Source organism: Nuphar pumila, chromosome 5 (genome assembly GCF_984573655.1).
Source record: "Nuphar pumila chromosome 5, dmNupPumi1.hap1.1, whole genome shotgun sequence".
In the NCBI taxonomy this organism is placed as follows: Eukaryota; Viridiplantae; Streptophyta; class Magnoliopsida; order Nymphaeales; family Nymphaeaceae; genus Nuphar; species Nuphar pumila.
In genome coordinates, this window is record NC_143253.1 from 34,270,875 (window position 1) to 34,292,178 (window position 21,304).

A 21,304-nucleotide genomic window follows, 5' to 3' on the forward strand; every position below is an offset into this window, starting at 1 on the left:
GATATTTTCAAAATACCATGATATTTTAGAAAACGAACATATAAAGATATTTTCAAAATACCATGATATTTTGACCAAACATTGTCGCAGATTTTTTTAGAAAACGTGTCATGGATAATTTGTCACATTGGTCGAGAACGCTCGAACTTCGAGGGTTCGGAATGGCTCAGTCTAATGCCCAAAAGACTGGACGAGGACATTTATGGTATTAACTGCGTAGCCTTTTTGTCAATCTCGACCAATTCACTTTAAGAGGACAAATAAGTTCGATTCTTGACGTGTGTAGTTGAAAAAACGGGTTCCATGACTCGTGCTTTACCACGTGTAGCAGAAAAAAAGGCTCCATATATGAGTAAATTATAAAAAACGCCAGACTTATCAGTTATTTATAAGAAACTACCACTCATATTGAATATTTCAATTAGGGGCCAACTTTTTATCCCAGTTCTAGGAATGAGCTTCATGTTTCTGAATTTCTTGATATGGGCCTCTCTGTTTTAGTGGAAACTGTCAAATACTTTTTTATGAAGATGAGTAATTGTCACTTTCTTAGGACAATACAGAAGAACAAAAAAAATCACCTATTTGAAATGGCAGATGAGTAGGGCTGTCAACGGGTCGGGTATACAAACCGGACCTGAATTTTAGGATGTGGGTATGAAAAGCGATGACCCAAGTAATATTCGGGTCAACCAAAACCCGAGCAATATGCAGCTGGGTTAGAGTCCTAATTTTTGTCAAGTAGCTGATCCGACCTGACCTTTTTGGCCAGGTTCCTGATCGACCCCAATATTTTATGTACTCTTAATAAAAATATAATTTTGAAATTATTCTGGAGACCCAACAAAACCTGAAACCCAACGGAGCTCTACCATTTGTTATTTGGGCGGGGTTCAAGTATACAGTCATAGGTCGGGTACCTGACTCGTTGATGGCCCTAAACATGAGGTCCCTATTTGATAGTTTCTTGAAAATTTACAGCGAATTTAAGAATTTTAGAAAAAATGAAGGGCCGTTTTTTATATTAGGGTGAAAACATTGGACATTAAATGAAATTATTTTCCCTTCTTTATAAGAATCTGCTCAATTTTTTAGGTTATTATAACTGTTTTTTTTAATTAATGGATTTCAAACACTTCATTTGCTCCTTCGTTACAAAATAATCTGCCTGGAACAAGAATTTGAGGGTCATCTAATCATTCTATTTGGCTGAACGATGGTTCAAATTGAGTGATTTTAGCACCAAAATTTTCCGTGAAACAAAAAATGGGAAAAAGCCAGTGACACAGAACAATGTCAGACGACCTTTTTCCAAATAGAAAGAAGTTGGATGCTACAATTTGAATTTTGAAGGACGTTGACATGTCATTATGACCAAAATGTCCTTTTGATGCGGAAGAAAACTCCCGCATTAATGGGCATATTAAAAAGGTGCCACGTTAGGGCACGTCTGTTTTTCGTCAAAAGCGTGCAGCGATGGTTGCGGCCCATGCGGGACGGCTCGGCGAGGACGTCCTAAATTACCAAAATGTCACGTATGGTTGTTTAGCTTGATAAAATGAAAGAATTGCCCACTATTTCAAATAAACAAAGACGCTTTCAGCAGCAAATTTTGTCATTTGCAAAGTCCTTGGCTCATAACTGCGCATAGCGAGCTGGCTCCAGCATGGAAAATTGTCATATGGATAGCCCTCTTAAGAACGGTGTCACAATATATCATAGATACAGGGGAATCATGATTTTTATAAACGATAGAGAATCCCGCAATAAATTATTAAAATTTGAAGGAAAGGAAGGATCAGGTCCAGGTCTAGAACGCCAACGCACAGAAAATTGGTACGTTAGACGGCTTCTTTTGAATAGCAATAATTTTTTAAAATTTTAAAAAAATTGTATGAAACATGTAAAAAAAAAATTATATCAAAATGGGTATCCTTTTCAGCATCACAAAAATTTCAAGATTTTTACTGTTAACTTAAAAATCATGATATTTTCAAACTATAGATGTTTTTTTGTTGTTGCCATGAGACACAAGATATCGTAGGGTTGCAAATCCGGTGAATCAGCCAATTCAAACCAAATCATATCATGGCCGGGCCAAGTTTGCCATGAATCAAGGAAACACTAAAAGGGTGCCAAGAACAATAGACAACATCTAGCACCTAGTCCAAACACTTACATGTCACTTGAACAAGCCAATGACTGTTTTTTCCTTTTCAGGCTTGTTTTTTTTTCATAGGTGATAAGGCATGATTGGCGCACCATGAACACCTCACCAAACACTTGCATATAACTTGCACATGCCAATAGCTATGTTGAACATCATCCATCTGATGAACCAATTCTTTTGTGCCTCATAACTAACATTGGAACCTGAAATGAACTTTCTTCTGAGGTTTTTTTTCTTATAGAAGGAACTTAGAAACTACCCCCGAATAAGACACCTGGTCGCACTGGACTATGTTTGTCATATCTATACCTATGGTCGCTTCTCTAGCAGCATAAACCGTGATGCACCCCTTGTTCTCAAGGAGCCACCAGCTTCGGCAGCCCATCTACCTGTCTCACGGTCTAGGCCCCCATCTCATTCCCCTTGGGGCTTCCTCCCAGCCTTTTGATCCAACCCTTTTCAAGTGCTGTAGAGGCATGAGATGGGGGCACTAGTCAAAGAAAGGCTCTTGCAAATCCAGTGACTCCAATGGGGTTGTGGTGTGGTGCCCAGTACCATCCAATCGTGTTGGATCCAGGAGCCCTAACTACTGAGTAGACAGTTACGGTGTCCAGGACCGAGGCTAAAAATTTTATGCCCAAGACATACGGCATCCTGAACCAAAATCAGGGAGATTCTGGTAATTGTACAAAAAGGGGGGGAAACTCAAAAAGGGAAAGCGGGGGCTACTAAGAAATGCTATGGCTTTTGGAGAGTGGGGGGAACTGCTGAGATCAGCAGCGAACCCAGATCTTTGCTGCACTCAGAAGCTTCCTTTGCTCAGTAATTCGCAGCGAAGGAACCAAAACTACGAATTAATAACGGAACGAGAGAGAGAGAACCAAAACCAAATTGGCCATGAAAGCCCTTTCCCTGCTCCTCACCATTCTGGCATTCACCCTCTTCACCGCTGATCCTGTTGCATCGGATGAGACCTGAATCAGTCATCACAAGAGAGAGAGAGTTCTGAATCAGTGACCACCCAAATACCAATTTGGCCATGGAAGCTCCTCTCAAGTTCTTCATCCTTGTGGTCTTAACCATCAACATTCTTGATCCTGCTCTTCCTGCCAGTGGGATGGACAAGTCCGGAGACCACAGGTCCAGAAGAAGGATCCTTCATCAACCGTTGTTCCCCACAGACCCTCCTCCTTCTCCTACCCAACCATTCCCTGCAACTCCTTCCACTCCGGCTCCAAACGCACCATTCTTTCCTCAGGGTCCCCCCGGACCGCCACCGAAGCAGACGCAGACGCAGACGCAGACAATCTCAGTCCCTGCCAACGTCTCCGATCAGATCCGGACGCAAAACCAATCAGTAAAGCCTGCCGGAAAGATCTTCATAGCAGTTGCTGTCTCAATTGTAGGACTGGCTCTAATATTTGCATTGGCGTTCTTCCTCCACTACCGCCGGACGCGGAGTTGCTCCGAATCGGAGAAGTTGGTCGGACAAGGGGATGCAGTCAGATCCGGCGAGCCTAGCCGGATTCTGCCACCGGAGACATCGGCTGCGTCGCACTTCCTCTACATCGGAACAGTGGAGCCTTCTCGGCGCACAAGTGGGGAGATCAAGAATTCACCATACCACAGGTTGAGCGAGAGCCACATCAGGCTAGATTTGCACCAGCCGAGCCCGGAGCTTCAGCCGCTCCCGCCGCTCGCCAGACCGCTGCAGCAGCGGAGGAGTTCTCCGGCGGTTACGATGTCATCTGATGAGGAGGAATCCTATCACAGTGCTAAAGCATCCTTACCCGGCAACAATTTTAGCCCCCACAGACTGGTTCTGCAGCAGTCCACCAATTCCACTTCCACCAGCACCACCAGGAGCAGTAATTGCAGCACCAACACCAACACCAACACCAGCACCAGCACCAGCACTGATAGAGGAGTGGTGCAGAGCTTGAGCACCAGCACTGATAGAGCTTCATCGGCACGACGCCTTTCCGAAAGCCCAACCACTCCCATCAGAATAAGCGTTGCACCATCACCACCACTGCAACCGATGACTGTGCCACAGCAGCTGCCCTCTCCTCAACCTAAGACGCCATCTCCACCCAAGAGGAGATCCAATTTTTCATCACCGGCCTCTCCGGCAAGACTACCACTTCCCCCTCCAATGCAAGCCCTTCCAACAAAAGTGACCCAAAAAATTCAACCACCAACACCACCACCACCACCACCACCTCCTCCTCCTCCTCGTTCTTGTCCTCTGCCACCACCGCCTCCACGGCGACCATCACCACCATCACTGCAGCCACAACACCCAATATTGAACAAGAATTGGATGCCTGAGCCATGTCCTCCACCCATGGCAGCTCGCATACAGGATGGAACACAGCCTCCTGCACCTAAGAATCCAAAGGATGACACCACTAAGCCCATAAGCCCAGTACCTGATGGAAATGCCAATTTGGATGCATCTTCAAAGAAGTTGATTGGAACAGAAAGCGAGGACCTAAAACCCAGATTGAAGCCTCTTCACTGGGACAAAGTACGAGCCAGTTCAGACCGTGCGATGGTCTGGGACAGACTGAAATCGAGTTCTTTCAAGTAAGAATTAGAACTTCAAATCTCCAGTGTATAGAATTATCATACATTCACGTCAAGCAATTAAGTTCAAGCACAAAGGACCCATCAAAAGAACAGTATATATTTAGAAACTAGGGACTGCCGTCCAACTAGGAAGAAAGAATGCTGACTAAATAGTGTTAATTATAAACTGCATGCTGCTGGATCTCTCAGGTGAAGGCCGTGGTGTGCAGCTGTTCTGGCTAAGCTGCCAAAAATTCTGAGCTGGGTGCTTTATTCTTAGAATAAAGATTCTAGGGTACCTATTCATACCTTCAATTGTGTAACTGTATTAGAATTTTGCTGCTTGTTTTCAGACTGGACGAGGACATGATTGAGACTTTGTTCGTCTGCAACCCTGCAAATGTTGCTCCAAAAGAGGCAGTAAAGAAACCTGCCCCTCCTGTTTCTCAGGAGAGCAGGGTACTTGATCCCAAAAAATCCCAAAATATAGCTATACTCTTGAGAGCACTGAATGTGACAAAAGAGGAAGTATGCGAAGCGCTTTTAGAAGGTAAGATTTTTTTACCCTCCGTGCCTTTTTTTATTTTTTGAATCGTGTTGTTTTCGTTATTGCATGAAACTTGATGTAGATATAATGGTTGGGAAGTAGCAAGGGCAGAGATGGGCCCACGTGTTGGGTTGGTAACACATCAAACTGTGTCATTGAAGTCTAAATCTTGGTTTAGGATTAGGCTGAGCCATCTAAGTGCTATATTGGTTCTGTAGTCTTTGTGTAATTTGGCCGGAACACCTTAACGGCACATAGCTATAACCTGTCACATGGACACTTCACCTATCATGTGTATTCTGTGTCGACACTACAACACACTCGGACATTCCAAGGCACTTGATGGAGACAGTCAAACTAGTGTCACGCACAGTCACATTGTGTCAACAACTTTATTACTTCTTTTTATATGAGCTTATTTACTTGTTTTGCATTCACTTATGTTTTCTCTTTTAAAATTTGTCATTAATTGCATTAGATTTCAATTTCAACTTAGTTTCTTTAATTATAGTGATTTACATTGATGTTTTATAGACACACAGACATACATCTATGTGTGTGCACGAACATGTCTCTATGTCCTAATATTTGAAAATTGATGCCAACCTTATCTGCATAGGCACTATATCCATGTCCATGTGATAGGTTATTACATTTTGCTGCTAGTTAATGTATCTTGAAATGATCATGGAATGCCATGTATATTTCTGTACTGGCAGGAAGTTTAGTTGATGAACATTTCTGTACTAGCAAGATGGATATTCCTGTCCAGACATGCTAGTTACGGTATCAAACAGCATTTTCTGCAATATAATAGGCATTTCTAACTGTGTGGCCATATTGGTATCATGGAAATGGATACTTATTTATCCTTAAATGCATAAGGCGGTTCATTTGGTTCAATCAGTTAGAGCTAAAGGAAGCTGGAGCATGTGTACAGTTGATGAGGGAATCACGAAGGGCAATCCTATAAGAATATGTTCTGTTCCTTAGAGATAGATAAAATAATGAAGTGGAAAATGACTACTGATGCTGTGGGCTTAATTTCAGTGCAATGGAACTTACTAGCAGGGCCACCTTTGAGTTTCTAAGTTTTGGAATGAGGCTAGTCCAGAAACTTCTAGTGTTGTCATTGATATCTTCCTAATAAAGATCCAACTAAATTGAATTTCAGAAATATTTGATTGCAAAACAATTTTGTTTTCATCAAGACCAATTTTTCCTTAAGATTTATTCCTCGGGTCAATTCCACAGAATGATCAATTTTGTTTGATGTGAACGTGCGAAAGCAGCGAAACTGAAACTTTGAATTTTAGTTGAGAAGCACCACAAATTATATCAATGGATGAGATGAGTTTAATGCTTAATCATCAGAAAGATCATTGTCTGTCCAACAAAGATGAAAACCGGTTGCATAAAAAGCCAGCACAGCAAAATTTGATAGTGTCAATATTTCCAATGACTCCATGGATGCAACCAGACCCATTCAAAGTAACAACAATGATTGTAGCTAATAAATGGGCTGTTAAAATGTAAAATGTAACATATATAATATATATAATAATAATATAATATTATATTATTATTATATATATATTTTTTTTCTTTTTCCTTTTTTATTTTTATCTAGTTCGTTTAGAACTAAATATCATATCCTAGTCAAGTCCTAACTAGGACTTGACTAAGGATATAGTCGTTGGACCTAGTTCAACGGCTATATTTAGAGTCGTTGGACTAGGTCCAACTAGTCTTAAGGAGAGCTCTTCACCACTCTCCCACTTGTATAAATAGGGGTGTTTCCCCTCCATTGTAATCAATGCTTTTTAAGCATCGCTTGCGAAGAACAACAAACAACAACAACAACTACGCCTTCATCCCAAAACAATTGGGGTCGGCGATATGAACCAAAAAAGAAAATCATTTTGGGTATTCCACATGAATCCTTCTCCTCCAATCATTTCTAACCAATGCCATGTCCTCGGTGAGGTTCAAAGCATTCATATCCTTTCCTATCACCTCCATCCATGTCTTCCTAGGCCTACCCCGACCTCTTTTAACTAATATATTTTCCCATTTCTCCATCCTTCTAACTGGAGCATCATTAGGCCTTCGCCGAATATGTCCAAACCACCGTAAACGATTCTCTCTCATCTTATTTTCAATGGGTGCAACGCCTACCTTCTTACGTATCTCCTCGTTCCGAATCTTATCTTTTATTGTATTTTCACACATCCATCTCAGCATACGCATCTCAGCTACACTCATTTTTTGAATATGATGTCTCTTGGCAGCCCAACATTCCGTACCATATAGTAGAGCGGGCCTAATAGTCGTCCTATAAAACTTTCCCTTCAACCGCAATGGCATTCTACGATCGCACAACACTCCAGTTGCACTTTTCCATTTCATCCACCCAACCTTTATCCTATGATTTACATCTCCATCAATTTCTCCATACTTTTGAATGATAGATCCCAAATATTTGAAACAATCATCCACCGGTATTTTTTGCTCACCAAGCTTCACTACACTCCCATCACTACTTCGTTGCTTACTAAACCGACATTCCATGTATTCTGTCTTACTCTTACTCAACTTAAAACCTCTTGCTTCCAAAGTCTGTCTCCATAATTCTAACTTAGCATTAACCCCAGCTCTAGACTCATCAATCAAAACAATATCATCAGCAAACAACATACACCACGACACATTTTCTTGAATTGATCTCGTAAGCTCATCCATCACTATAGCAAATAGGAAAGGGCTTAAAGCAGATCCTTGATGTAACCCAACCGTTATAGGAAAATTGGTTGTTACCCCTCCACAAGTGCGGACATTGGTTACTACTCCTTCATACATATCTTTAATTATACTAATGTACTTAAGAGAAACACCTTTCTTCATCATTGTCCACCAGAGAACGTCCCTAGGTACTCTATCGCTTGTGAAGAAATAAATATTTATTATTTTTAGTGTGTTCTTCCATTTTTACCCTTTTATGGGTTGTGCTTGAGGTGTCTCCAATAGAGACTCTTTTGAAGGTTTCTCGTGCTTTTGTGGAAGACTACCATTTCATTACATGGTATCAAAACCTTGAGGAACTTTTGATCTTGAAGATTCCCACCTCTTTTTTCATGCTACCTTTGCAAAGAGTGTTTTATCCTCTTGTCCGTGACTCAAATGATCGTTTTAGAAAGGAAAGGACTTTGAAAGAAGCTTGGCTACGAAATTTTGTGATTGTGCTCATTCTTCTCCTCTCTTATCTTTCTCTTTCTCTTCTTTTTTTTCTCTCATCTATTCTTTTTTTTTCACACTCTTGAAAAGATGAATGACAATGATAAGATCACCATCATACCCATGAAATTAAATGACACCAACTATGTAATGTGGGCTTCAATCATGAAGCACCACATTTGGGGAAAAGGGTTGTGGGGTGTAATTGATGGTTCCGATTCAGAACCAAAACTAATTCTCACAAAAGTTGATAATGACAAAGAAGTACCTCTCACGAAAGGAGAGAAGAACAAGGTGTTGGCAACCTATGAAAAGAATGGAGAATAGGGCACGTCAAAATTATGTTATGGCTAATTAATAGCATTAACATCAAAAAATGCTCTAGCCTTGCTAAATTTAAGCATGCTGATAAAGTTTTGATAGTATCTTAAAAATATGTATTCTCTTAAAGATATTGCACATGTGTACAATTTACAAGACAAAGTCTGGACGATGACTCAAAAGGACAAAACTACTAGAGAATATTACAGTGAATTATCCAAACTTTGAGAGGAATTGGCTCTTCTTGAGCCAAAATGTCATTGTTCTGAAGATATCGAGCTTCGCCAAAAGCAACTCGATATGGAATATTTTTATCAATTTATAAACGGTTTAAGACCGGAATTTGAGTCGACCAAATCGGCTTTTCTACATCGTGGAAAAGTTTCCTCTATCGTTGAAACTATAGAGGAACTAACTATGGAGGAAAACAAACTTAGGAAGAATACTCCAAAAACTGAAGATGACTCCGTTCTAGCTGTGTCTAGACGGGGTAACTATGTGCGCACTTATAGGCCTCCTCACTTTGGTAGAAAAGGTGGTGATTTTGACAAAAGAAAAGTCATTTGTCATCATTGTCATGAACTAGGGCACTATAGGCCTCAATGTCCTAAGCTAAAGAGAAGAGATGAAAATAAGGTTGCATTGGTCGGATCAGAATCAAAAGATCAAGATGCACCAGTTTCTATGGCTCAATTGATGGAAATTCTTCAACCTCTTCTCAAGAGAGCATCCTCCTCAACTGAAGCCTCAAGTGGAGCAGTTGTTTCATCATTCTTCGATCCCGATAACTTTCCTTGGCTTTTTTATTCTGGTGCTTCTTTTCATATGACTCCAAATGTCGATAGCTTATCCAAATGTCTTAAAAGTAATTCAAGTGTGTCAAAAGTTTTCACAGTTGATGGGACCTTTCTTGAAATAGAAAGAATAGAAAATTTTGAAAAACTTCTTAAAACAAAGAAATTTTTATCTTAGAAGTTAGATATATTACTAAATTGAATTTAAACATCTTATCTGTTTCTCAAATATCTGATTATGGGTGTAATATCTCCTTCTCTTCTCATGGTTATTCGATACAGGATCGCTAATCAAGGAAGCTGATTGGGGAATACCATAAAAAATGGACTCTATTACATGGATTTTTTGGAATTGCCTAAGAATGCTTTCTGTTATAATGTTCAGAAACTTGAGTTGGACTTATAGCACAAAAGACTTAGTCATCCTCATATGTCTAAAATCCAACAATTTCTAAGTTTAGTAAAATTTTGTAATTACGAAAGTTTTATTTGTAAAGACTATATCCTTGGCAAAATGAAAAGATTACCATTTCATGATAAAACTTTTGTTTCCTCTAAACCACTTGAATTAATACATTCGGATGTTTGGGGTCTTGCATCAGTTATTTCAAAAGATGGATGTGCATATTTTGTTATTTTTGTCGATGACTATTATAGGCATACTTGGATTTGCTGAAGTACAAATTTGAGGCTTTTTAACATTTTAAAACATCTTATAAAATGGTTAAAATAAATTTCAAAATGATATTTTCATATTTCGCATTGATTCAGAGGGAGAATTTATATCCAAAGAATTCAAAGACTATCTCAACTTACATGGCATTACACACCAAAGATCTTATCCACACACACCATAACAAAATGGCCTGGCCGAACGTAAATAGCGACACATCATGTAAACTACTAGGACCTTACTAATAGCAAATCAAGTTTCAAAAGATTTTTGGGCAGAAGTTGCCCTAACTGCTACCTATTTTATTAATCGAATGTTATCTTCTTCTTTAAAAACATAACTCCAATTGAAAAACTTGTCAACTTATCTCCTGATTGTAAAACTTCGTGAGGGATATGTTCAGCCTGCACAGGAAACAGAAAGCAGAGAAAAGGGAGAGAGAGGGAGATACACAATGGCTGAATATTTTTCACACCACCGAGCCCTAATCTCTTGTCATTAAATAGCCTTTACAAAGATGGAGACTAAAATATTACACCATAACACTTATATTACATAAGTGCCATTAATGAGAAAAACGTCAACTGCATAATTAAAGGAATAGACATATGTATGGATCTGGATCCAGATCCATGTGCATGCTCTATTTTAACACCCTCCCTCAAGTTGTACATGATTTTGGAGCATGTACAACTTGCTCTTCAATAGCTACATGATTTTGGAGCATATACAACTTGCTCTTCAATAGCCAAAATTGGCATGCTATTAACTCTTTGGTAAACAAGTCTGCCACTTGATCTTCTGTTCGAACATGATGTAGTTCTATCTCTTTCATCTCGACTTTCTGCCGTATAAAATGTTGATCAATCTCAATGTGCTTCGTTCTGCTATGTTGAATAGGATTACACGCAATGTTTATTGCGCTTTGATTGTCGCATAGAAGAGATGATCGAATAATTGTCTCCCCAAGATCACTCAATAAATGTCTAATCCATGTAACTTCTACCATGCCTGCAGCCATCGACCTGTATTCAGCCTTTGTACTTGATCGTGCCACTGCCTTTTGTTTTCTACTGCTCCAAGACACTAAGTTGTGTCTAATATATACACAATATCCAAAGACAGATCGTCTCTCATCTGGATCCCCTGCCCAATTTGCGTCTGTACAAGTGATGAGTTCATGTCCTTTATGTAGGTTATCGTTCTTGCGGTAAATAAATATGTCTCCTATAGTTCCTTTTAAATAGCGTAGAATGCGCTTCACAGCTTCCATATGACCTTCCGTTGGAGCATGCATAAATTGGGATACCTGATTGACAGCATAAACGATATCAGGTCTGGTAAAGGTCAAATACTGCAGCATCCCTACAAGGCTTCTATACGTTGTAGGGTTGACACAAAGATGACCATCTTTAGAACTCAACCTTTGATGTAATACACTCAGAGTGTTGACTGGTTTGCTATTCGTCATCCCGACTCTTTCCAAGAGATCAAGAGTGTATTTCTGTTGCATGAGTGTCAATGTGTCCTTTTGCCTGTCAACCTCCACACCAAGAAAGTACCTCAACTCTCCTAAATCTTTCATCTTGAAAGTTTTCATCAAAAAACGCTTCACATCTTGCACATGATTATCTGAACTCCCAGTGATTACAATGTCATCAACATATATAAGAAGTGTAACGATGTCCGTCTTCTGGTAAATAAAGAGTGAGTGGTCCAGAGAGCATCTTCTAAAACCATATCCTTGAATTTGCATGGAGAAACTTTTAAACCAAGAACGAGACACATGTTTCAACCCATATAGAGATTTCCTTAGCTTGCACACCCAGGCAGTAGGATCCTTCTCAGCATACCCAGGAGGTTGCTCCATATATACTTCCTCCTTTAAATTTCCATGCAAGAATGCATTTTTAACATTCATCTGGCTAAGCTTCCATCCTCGATCGACTGCTAGGGATATGATGATACGAATTGTGCCCATTTTGACTACAGGACTAAATGTTTCATCATAATCTTCACCATATTGTTGTGTAAATCCCCGAGCAACAAGCCGCACTTTATATCTGTCAATACTTCCTTCGGGCTTATATTTTGTTTTATAAACCCATTTTGAGCCAACTACATCCTTTCTTTCCGGTCGAGGCACTATTTCCCAAGTTTGACATTCATGAACAGCTTCAATTTCTTTATTCATAGCCTCAATCCAATGACGAGATTGAAGAGCTTGACTAAGACAAGTGGGTTCATTTTGCTTTGTGAGCTGAGATAGAAATAGCTTAAAATCAGAAAAGGTCTCATAACTCACCCATCGCTGAATAGGATGCCTGATGCGTGAAGGCCTTTGAGTCGGAGCATTAGGGATGATTTCCACATCCTTCAGTCATGTATTCCTGTTCCTTCTAGTGTATATCTGTCCAGAGAAGTGTGCAACTGGAAGTGGTTCAACTGGTGGTCGTTCAACTGAAGATGGCTCAACATACATCTGCGAGTCATCCAACTCCCTACTCAAGTCGAAGGAAGGACAAGTTGCTTGACATGTCTCTTTTGTATTAGCAAAAAGATCTGCACTCATCGATGGATCATATACCTCTACTTCTCGAGATATCAACGCTTCAGAGTCATTAATCTGAAAATGTTGCTCATCGAAAACAACATTCCTAGAAGTCCTAATACGTTTTGTAATAGGGTCATAGCATCGATAGCCTTTGTATTCATCCGCGTACCCAACAAATTTACACTTAGCGGCATTGTCCTGAAACTTATTTCGCAGAGATGAAACAATATGCACATAACATGTACAACCAAAAACACGCAGCTCATCATAAGAGGGATGTTGCCCAAATAAAACGTAATAAGGAGATTTCCGATCCAGAAGAACCATAGGAAGACGATTTATGACATGAATAGATGTGTGAAAAACTTTTGTCCAAAGACTAATGGGCACATTGCTGCCATGTAACATACTCATCGCACTCTCGACAATATGCCTGTGTTTCCTCTCCGCAACCCCATTTTGTTGAGGGCTATGGGGGCAAGAAACTTGTCGACTTATTCCCTTATCCCGAAGAAAGGCAATAAACTCGTTCGATGAATACTCACCTCCACTATCACATTGTAAGTGCACAATATCACAAGAAAAATTTGTTTTGACCATCGAATGAAATTCCCGAAATATTTGGAAAACTTCATGCTTGTGTTTCAAGAAATATATCCAAGTATAGCGGGAATAAGAATCAATAAAAATAACATAATAACGATTTCCAGAGAGAGAAGGAATAAGTGCGGGTCCCCAAACATCGGAACAAACAATTTCAAATGGCTTTGAAGCTCTTTTATTAATAATATGAAAAGGGAGAACATGACTTTTGTAGAGTTCACAAGATGAACATTTTTTATTCTCTAAAAAGGAACATAAACTAGACTCTGGAAGAAGACCATCAGAGACAAGACTTTCAACGAAACCCCGACTACAATGTCCCAAGCGACTGTGCCAGATTCCCTGCATTAAAAACACCTGAAAAATTAGGTGTAGGTAAGATACCACGTCCTCCCTGCCCAAAACGTCTGCGGCCTCGACCTCCTTGATGCCCTCCATTTCCTCGTCCAAAACCTACAAAAGTGTCCATGGCCAAGACTGAATGAGAACGAGCTGATTCATTTCCTTCTGCCCTTTGTTTCATAACCATCTCATGCTGGAGAAGTTTCGCTTGAAGGTTGTCAAAGGTGGGCAAGTGGGGAAGGCAGGACAAAGTTGTGGTAAACATGTCAATATCAGGGCCCAATCCATTGAGAAGTTGAACTTTATCTTTATCTGAAATAGCACTTCCAATAACCGCCAATTGGTCAGTAATACTCTTCAAGCGGCCTATGTATTTCATAACTGTCATGGAGCCTTTCTTCAAACTTTGAAACTCATTTCTTAAGTACATAACTCAGGCTTCTGATATTTGAGAGTATGTCTGAGACAACTTACTCCATAGATCTGCCGCAGTGCAATCATCTGAAATAGTAGTCAACACTTCTTAGGAGAGTGTTGACGTAATATAAGCAATCAAAGACTGATCCCGTTTCCTCCAAACTGTATACTCTGGATTTTTAACAGATTTAGTAATTGTGTCACCCTGCTCATCCTTGGTTTCCTGTAAAATAAGACGTGGTGGTATAGGAACAAAACCATCCAGATGTTCATCGAGATCTTGACTCCGTATAAACGGAAGTATTTGTCTCTTCCAGGTCAAGAAATTAGAATGAGTAAGATTTTCTGTAACGAGTTAATTCAAGAAATTTGCAGAGGGACCGGATGACGAGGATGACAAGGAGTAATCCATATCAATGGGACAACGAGTAAGCAAACAAGATGAATGAAGAGAAACAAACTGATTTAAGATCACTTAATCAATCAGCAGAGCTTCAATAAAACATGTACATGTGCTATCAATACCTTAAAAGGATTTTTTTTTTGAATTAACATGCAGATTGTAAACTATTATAATTTGCCTATAGACGTTGCACATAAAGCACTAATTTGAAAGAATTGAGATTGACATGCAGATTGTAAACCCCCTTTTAAATTGAGATTGACGTGCAGAAGGAAAGAAAAAGAAAAACTGATATGCACGTCCAGTAATATGGAAACAAAAGTTTCATAATCACAGAAAGAAACTGATATGCACGTCCAGTAATATGGAAACAAAAGTTTCATAATCACACAAAGAAACTAATATGCACGTCTGACAGCAATAAGAAAGAATGAAAATAGAAACTGATATGCTTGTCCAGCAATATGGAAAAAAAATAATTTTCACAACCACAGAAAGAAAAGGAATCAGAGAGGAGGAGGTTGCAGTCGTTGATGTTAAGGAAAGCTGCAGATGGTGAAGAGTACTATGAAGAAGGAGATGCAGACGTTAATGTTGCAGTCGTTAATGATGAGGAGTACTATGAAGAAGAAGAGTGAACAAACACTAGAGTTAGAAGGAAAGAGGAAGAGATAGAACGACTGGAAAGAGAAAGAGTAAAAACCTGTTTCTTCAGATCTCGCTGGAGTCAAAAACTCCTTTTTCAGATCTCGCTAAACACGCTTCTGGTAGGGTTCCGCAACCTGGCTCTGGCTCTGATACCATGTAAAACTTCGTGAGGGATTTGTTCAGCCTGCACAGGAAACAGAAAGCAGAGAAAAGGGAGAGGGAGATACACAATGGCTGGGGCGGCTAATATTTTTCACACCACCGAGCCCTAATCTCTTATCATTAAATAGCCTTTACAAAGATGGAGACTAAAATATTACACCATAACACTTATATTACATAAGTGACATTAATGAGAAAAATGTCAGTTGCATAATTAAAGGAATAGACATATATATGGATCTGGATCCATGTGCATGCTCTATTTTAACACTGATTATTCTAGATTAAGAGTCTTTGGATGCAAGTGTTTGGTTTTCATCAACAAGAATGACAAACTCTCTTCCCGTGTGATTCTTTGTGCCTTCTTAGGATATGCCGATAATAAAAAAGGCACTAGGTGTTTTGATTTTCAAAATGGAAAATTATATATATCAAGAAATGTATCTTTCCTAGAGAAAGAAAGTTTTTTTGAATTCGAAAAACCCAAGGAATTCACTGAATATTCCTTTTTAATAGATTTGACTTCAAAATCCAATGAATGGGATCTTGAATGTGACTTTGACAATGATCAAAGTCTTGTTGTTGTTGAACATAATGATGATACTGAAAAGCAAACACATAGGGACGTTAGTCTAGAATATTCAAGACACAGAGGGTCAAATCTTCCATGTGCATTAGAAAAATATTTCGAAGTACCAACCAGAAGGTCATCCAGAATTTTTAGACCTTCTGAAAAATTTGTGTCATACGAATCTTTTTCACCCACATACAAGGTCGCTATGTCACAGGGACTCTTCAACTAGGTGCCGCACCCGCGTCGCACCCGCACCTGCACCCGATGTGGTCAACCTGACCCTGGGTGTAGTCAATGCACCTAGGGTCATTTATGTCCAACTTTTGGACTTTATATATATATATATATAATTTTTTATAGTTTTGCAGCACCCCCGCACCCAAGTTTTTTGAAAGTGCCGCACCCCCGCACCCGCACCCATGTAACATAGCAAGGTTGTTATTGCATTAATACAATCATATATAGAATTGTCATCCTATTCTCAAGCCAAAAAACATATAGAATGGGTAGAATCCATAAAAACAAAATTAGACGCATTGGAAAAGGCGAACACTTGGACCATTCAAGATATTCCTCTAGCTAAGAAACCTATAGGTTGTTGATGGCTCTACAAAGGCAAAACCAAGAGTGATGGAACTCTTGAAAGGTATAAAGCCCGCTTAGTAGTCAAAGGGTATGCCCAAGAATACGACATCGATTATGAAAAAACTTTTGTCCCTTTTGCTTGTATGACCAGTGTCAGAACTTTAATAGCTTTGGCCTCCATTAGAAAATGATTCATATTTCATATGGATGTCAAAAATGCTTTTCTCAATGAAAATTTAATTGAAAAAGTATAAATGGATACTCCACCAGGTATTAGTATCTCTAAGGGTAAAGCTCTTCATTTAGAAAAAGAACTTTATGGTCTTAAACGGGCACCAAAAGCTTGGCATGACAGATTTAGTCGTGTTGTGACTGATATTGGTTTTCAAATGTTGTTTGACTGACACTGCTTTGTTTATTAAGAATTCTGATGCAGGCATTATTGTTTTCCTTCTCTACGTGGACGAAAACGACAAACAGGGAGTTGCAAACATCAAAACTCTTCTTAAAACTCATTTTGAAATGACTGACTTAGGTTTATTAAGATATTTTTTAGGAATTGAAGTTGCTTATTCTCCTCACTGAGTATTTAATAGCTCAATCTAAATTTGCCTTTGATATTGTTTTCAGGTCTGGAATTACAGATAACAAGAAAGTAGACACTCCATCCAAAAATTGTCAACATCAAAATGAGGATTGATGATGGAGAAGCTTTTGATGATCCCATTCCTTACAGACAACTTATCGAAGCACTTTCCTATCTCTCCATTATTAGGCCAAATATTGCACATGTTGTACACACAGCTAGTCAATTTCAACGTGCTCCCACCTTTGTTCACATGGGAGCAGTCTTATATATTATTAGATATATAAAGTTCTTCCTTTCACGAAGACTCTTCTTATCTGCTTCATCATCTTTAGATTTAATTGCCTATACTGATGCAGACTAGGGAGGTGATCCCAATAATAGACACTCAACCACTTGTTTTTGTGTTTTCTTAGGTGAATCGTTAATTTCGTGAAGATGCAAAAAGCAATAGGTCTCTCTCTCCTCCACCGAAGCTGAATATAGAGTCACGGCCACCACGACAATGGAAGTAGTTTGGCTTAGATGTCTGCTAGCTGACATGAGAGCTTAAGCAATACAAGTTTCAAGAATGTGTTGCGATAACAAGAGTGCAATCTATATTGTCAGCAATAAGGCATTTCATGAACGCACCAAACATATTGAGATAGATTGTCATTACGTCAGAGAGGAATATCTACATGGAACCATTGATCTACCTTACGTTATTTCAGAATACCAATTAGCAAACTTCTTCACCAAACCTCTTGTTGCTCCCAGATTTCACTTTCTCTTAAACAAACTTTCGCTCATTATACCGTAAGTTTGAGGAAGAGTGTTAAAATGTAACATATATAATATATATAATAATAATATTATATTATATTATATTATTATATATACTTTTCTTTTCTTTTCTTTTCCCTTTTTGTATTTTTATTTTTATCTAGTTCATTTAGAACTAGATATCATATCCTAGTCAAGTCCCAACTAGGACTTGACTAAGGATATAGTCGTTGGACCTAGTCCAACCATTATATTTAGAGCCGTTGGATTAGGTCCAACGACTCTTAAGGAGAGCTCCAAAAGAGCTCTCCTTCACTACTCTCCCACTTGTATAAATAGGGGTGTTCCCCCTCCATTGTAATCAATGATTTTTAAGCATATCTTGTGAAAAAATAAATATTTATTATTTTTAGTGTGTTCTTCCATTTTTACCCTTTTATGGGTTGTGCTTGAGGTGCCTCCAATAGGCATTCTTTTGAAGGTTTCTCGTGCTTTTGTGGAAGACCACCATTTCATTACATGGGCAACCAGGATTTAATAGCAAAAACAGGCACTATCCTTGTACATCTATAACATTACCAAATAATTCAGAGCTAATATTAGATATGTTTAAGAAAACCAATTACCCTAAAATTTGAGAGCTTCATACATGTGGCCAATATATTCTTCCATAGGACAGTGTACTGCCCACTTTGATCTCTTTATGAAGTTCCAACTTTTCTTTCCACACAGAAAGAGAAAGAGTGAGAAACATTTCAGGTGCGATGTAAAAAAAATTCAATTAACAGCATTAAACTTCAAGTCTTTATCTTCTTTTCTGTTAAATAAATAGGTTTTCATTATACAATGAGAGAAGTTTCAAGTGGGATGCAAACAAGGATTACTAATGGTTTCCAACGTCAAACTTTTTCTTTGTCAATAATCAATCAAATGTGGGTGGCCATTATGCAATAATTCTGTGATGGCTACCACAGGTTCTATTTGTATGAGAAATTTCTCCTGATTGCAACAGGTAATCCTGAAGGTTTAGGTTCAGAACTTCTAGAAACTATAGTGAAAATGGCTCCAACCAAGGAGGAAGAACTTAAACTCAAGGAATACGATGGAGACATATCCAAACTTGGCTCTGCGGAGCGCTTTCTCAAGGCCATCTTAGGTATTCCATTTGCCTTCAAAAGGATCGACGCATTACTATACAGAGTCAATTTTGAAGCAGAAGTAAAGTACCTCAGGAAGTCCTTTGAAACCTTGGAGGTAATTTGCATGGATCATGCTAAGTATTTCCTATTTTCACTTTCACATACATCAACAGTTTAAAATGTTTAGTAGCTAATAATTATAGTTTATTAAATCTTGATCGAGAACACAAGAACAGTGAAAATTTTCAAAATGCTTTAGCTTATGGTTAGTCCCAAACAAAGGAAAGGCAATGACAAAAGAAGATAAAGAAGATTGGACCCACTAACATATTGGCTTTAATTCCATTTGAACATCAAAAACCAGATAGCTGCTTAGCATGCATACACCAAAAGGCTAGAGTTTCTGAAAACTGAAGAAAAATTAAACCTATTATAAACAGTAAATTTAACCATAACGTCTTAATCTTTTCAGTCAGCATTCTTAGTTATATTATCTGTATACCTGTACAGGCAGCATGTGAAGAATTGAGAAGCAGCCGGCTATTCCTCAGATTGCTTGAAGCTGTTCTTAAGACAGGAAATAGAATGAATGTTGGGACCAACCGAGGTGATGCAGAAGCTTTTAAGCTTGATACACTTCTGAAATTAGTAGATATCAAAGGAACAGATGGGAAAACAACATTGCTTCACTTTGTTGTTCAAGAGATCATCAGATCTGAAGGTCAAGGAATTTGCAGTAACAAGGAAGACCAGCATCCTGAACTTAAATGTGGAAATGCAATAAATAAAATACATGCAAATGTTGTTGAGGATAATTTCCGGAGGCAAGGTTTGCAGGTTCTTTCTGGACTAAGCAATGAACTTAGCAATGTGAAGAAGGCAGCTGGGATGGATTCGGATGTTTTAAGCAGCTATCTCTCCAAGCTTGCACTGGGAATGGAAAAAATAAACTTGGTCTTGCAATTGGATGGTGCACAAAGAAGCAAAGAAAGTGACAACAGGAAATTCTCCGAGTCAATGAAGCAATTCCTTGACAAAGCTGAAGCAGAAATCCTTCGACTGAAGGCTGAGGAAAGTGTCGCACTGTCATTGGTCAAAGAGATCACAGAGTACTTTCATGGAAATACAGCAAAGGAGGAAGCTCATCCTTTCAGAATATTTATGATTGTAAGAGATTTCGTCTCAGTTTTGGATCAAGTTTGTAAAGAAGTAGGGAGAATCCAGGAGAGAACAATAATGAGCTCAGCTCGATCCTTTCGAATTTCTGTGAGTGCTTCCTTGCCAGCTTTCCCAAGATTTGAAAGAAGGCAGGGAAGTTCCGATGATGAAAGTTTATCACCATAGTGACTAAATAGCATAGTTTCTGCTAACTTAAGTCAGATGGATCAAATTTGAAGAGATTGATTGTTAAAGATAGCATGATCATTTTGAGGGAATTTCCACCCTATACAAATTTAAAGGAAACAAGACACTGATTCAATGGCCCCTCAACTCCCTTGGTGTCACAGAAGCTTTGATGTTTTTGGTACAATTCTCTATGGAAAAATCAGAAGACACAACAGAGAACAGGTCAGAAAAATGAAAGATCTTGTTGTCAATAACCTATACATGATACCTTGAAATGTAAGGTTTTGAAGATAGATTTCTTGCTAGAACAAACACTTTCCCGTGCACAGATCTGTTGAGATGCACATGACATGAGCATTGCACCCTAGCAGATGCTGCACTCGTCTACAGGAAATTCTTGATGAATAAAAACTTCTGTAAACAGTCCTTTGGTCCTACATAAATAATACTTGTTTTTCTCCCCTGAGAAAAGAATTGCATTTTACTCAATTGGTTATGTTGGTGGTGTTTGGAATACATAAGCTTGCAATTTTAGCGTGTCTCGTTACTCTAACAACCATTGTTTGCTGTTTGGAATACATAAGCTTGTAATTTTAGCTTGTTTTATTACTCTAACAAACATTATATTACTTCTTATAGAACTATTGGGCTTGAAGCTGCCACAAGAACCAGAAACTGAATTACAAGCATCAAAAGTATTTAGATCCAACTTCAAATGAAAAGATTCATCTTTACCAGTTCCAAAAAAAAAAGTGATGTGATGCATCACATGTTCATGGTTGTACATATAGGCAGTTCGTAAAATTGCCAGAGAAAATCCTTTTTTGCTTCCATAATTTCTAAATCATCTATTTGCACAGGCAGCAGCA

At 38.7% G+C, this 21,304-nt stretch overlaps 1 protein-coding gene across 1 annotated transcript; it reads left to right on the top strand.

Annotated features, from left to right (window-relative positions):
- Window positions 1-2,048: 2,048 nt before the first annotated feature.
- LOC149837340 (formin-like protein 6) lies at window positions 2,049-20,916 on the top strand. Its single transcript, XM_090008019.1, has 4 exons — window positions 2,049-4,759; window positions 5,095-5,291; window positions 18,962-19,203; window positions 19,599-20,916. The coding sequence occupies exons 1-4, from the start codon at window positions 3,210-3,212 to the stop codon at window positions 20,430-20,432; spliced, it is 2,823 nt and encodes a 940-aa protein (XP_089864145.1). The 5' UTR covers window positions 2,049-3,209; the 3' UTR covers window positions 20,433-20,916.
- The last annotated feature ends 388 nt before the right edge of the window (window positions 20,917-21,304 follow it).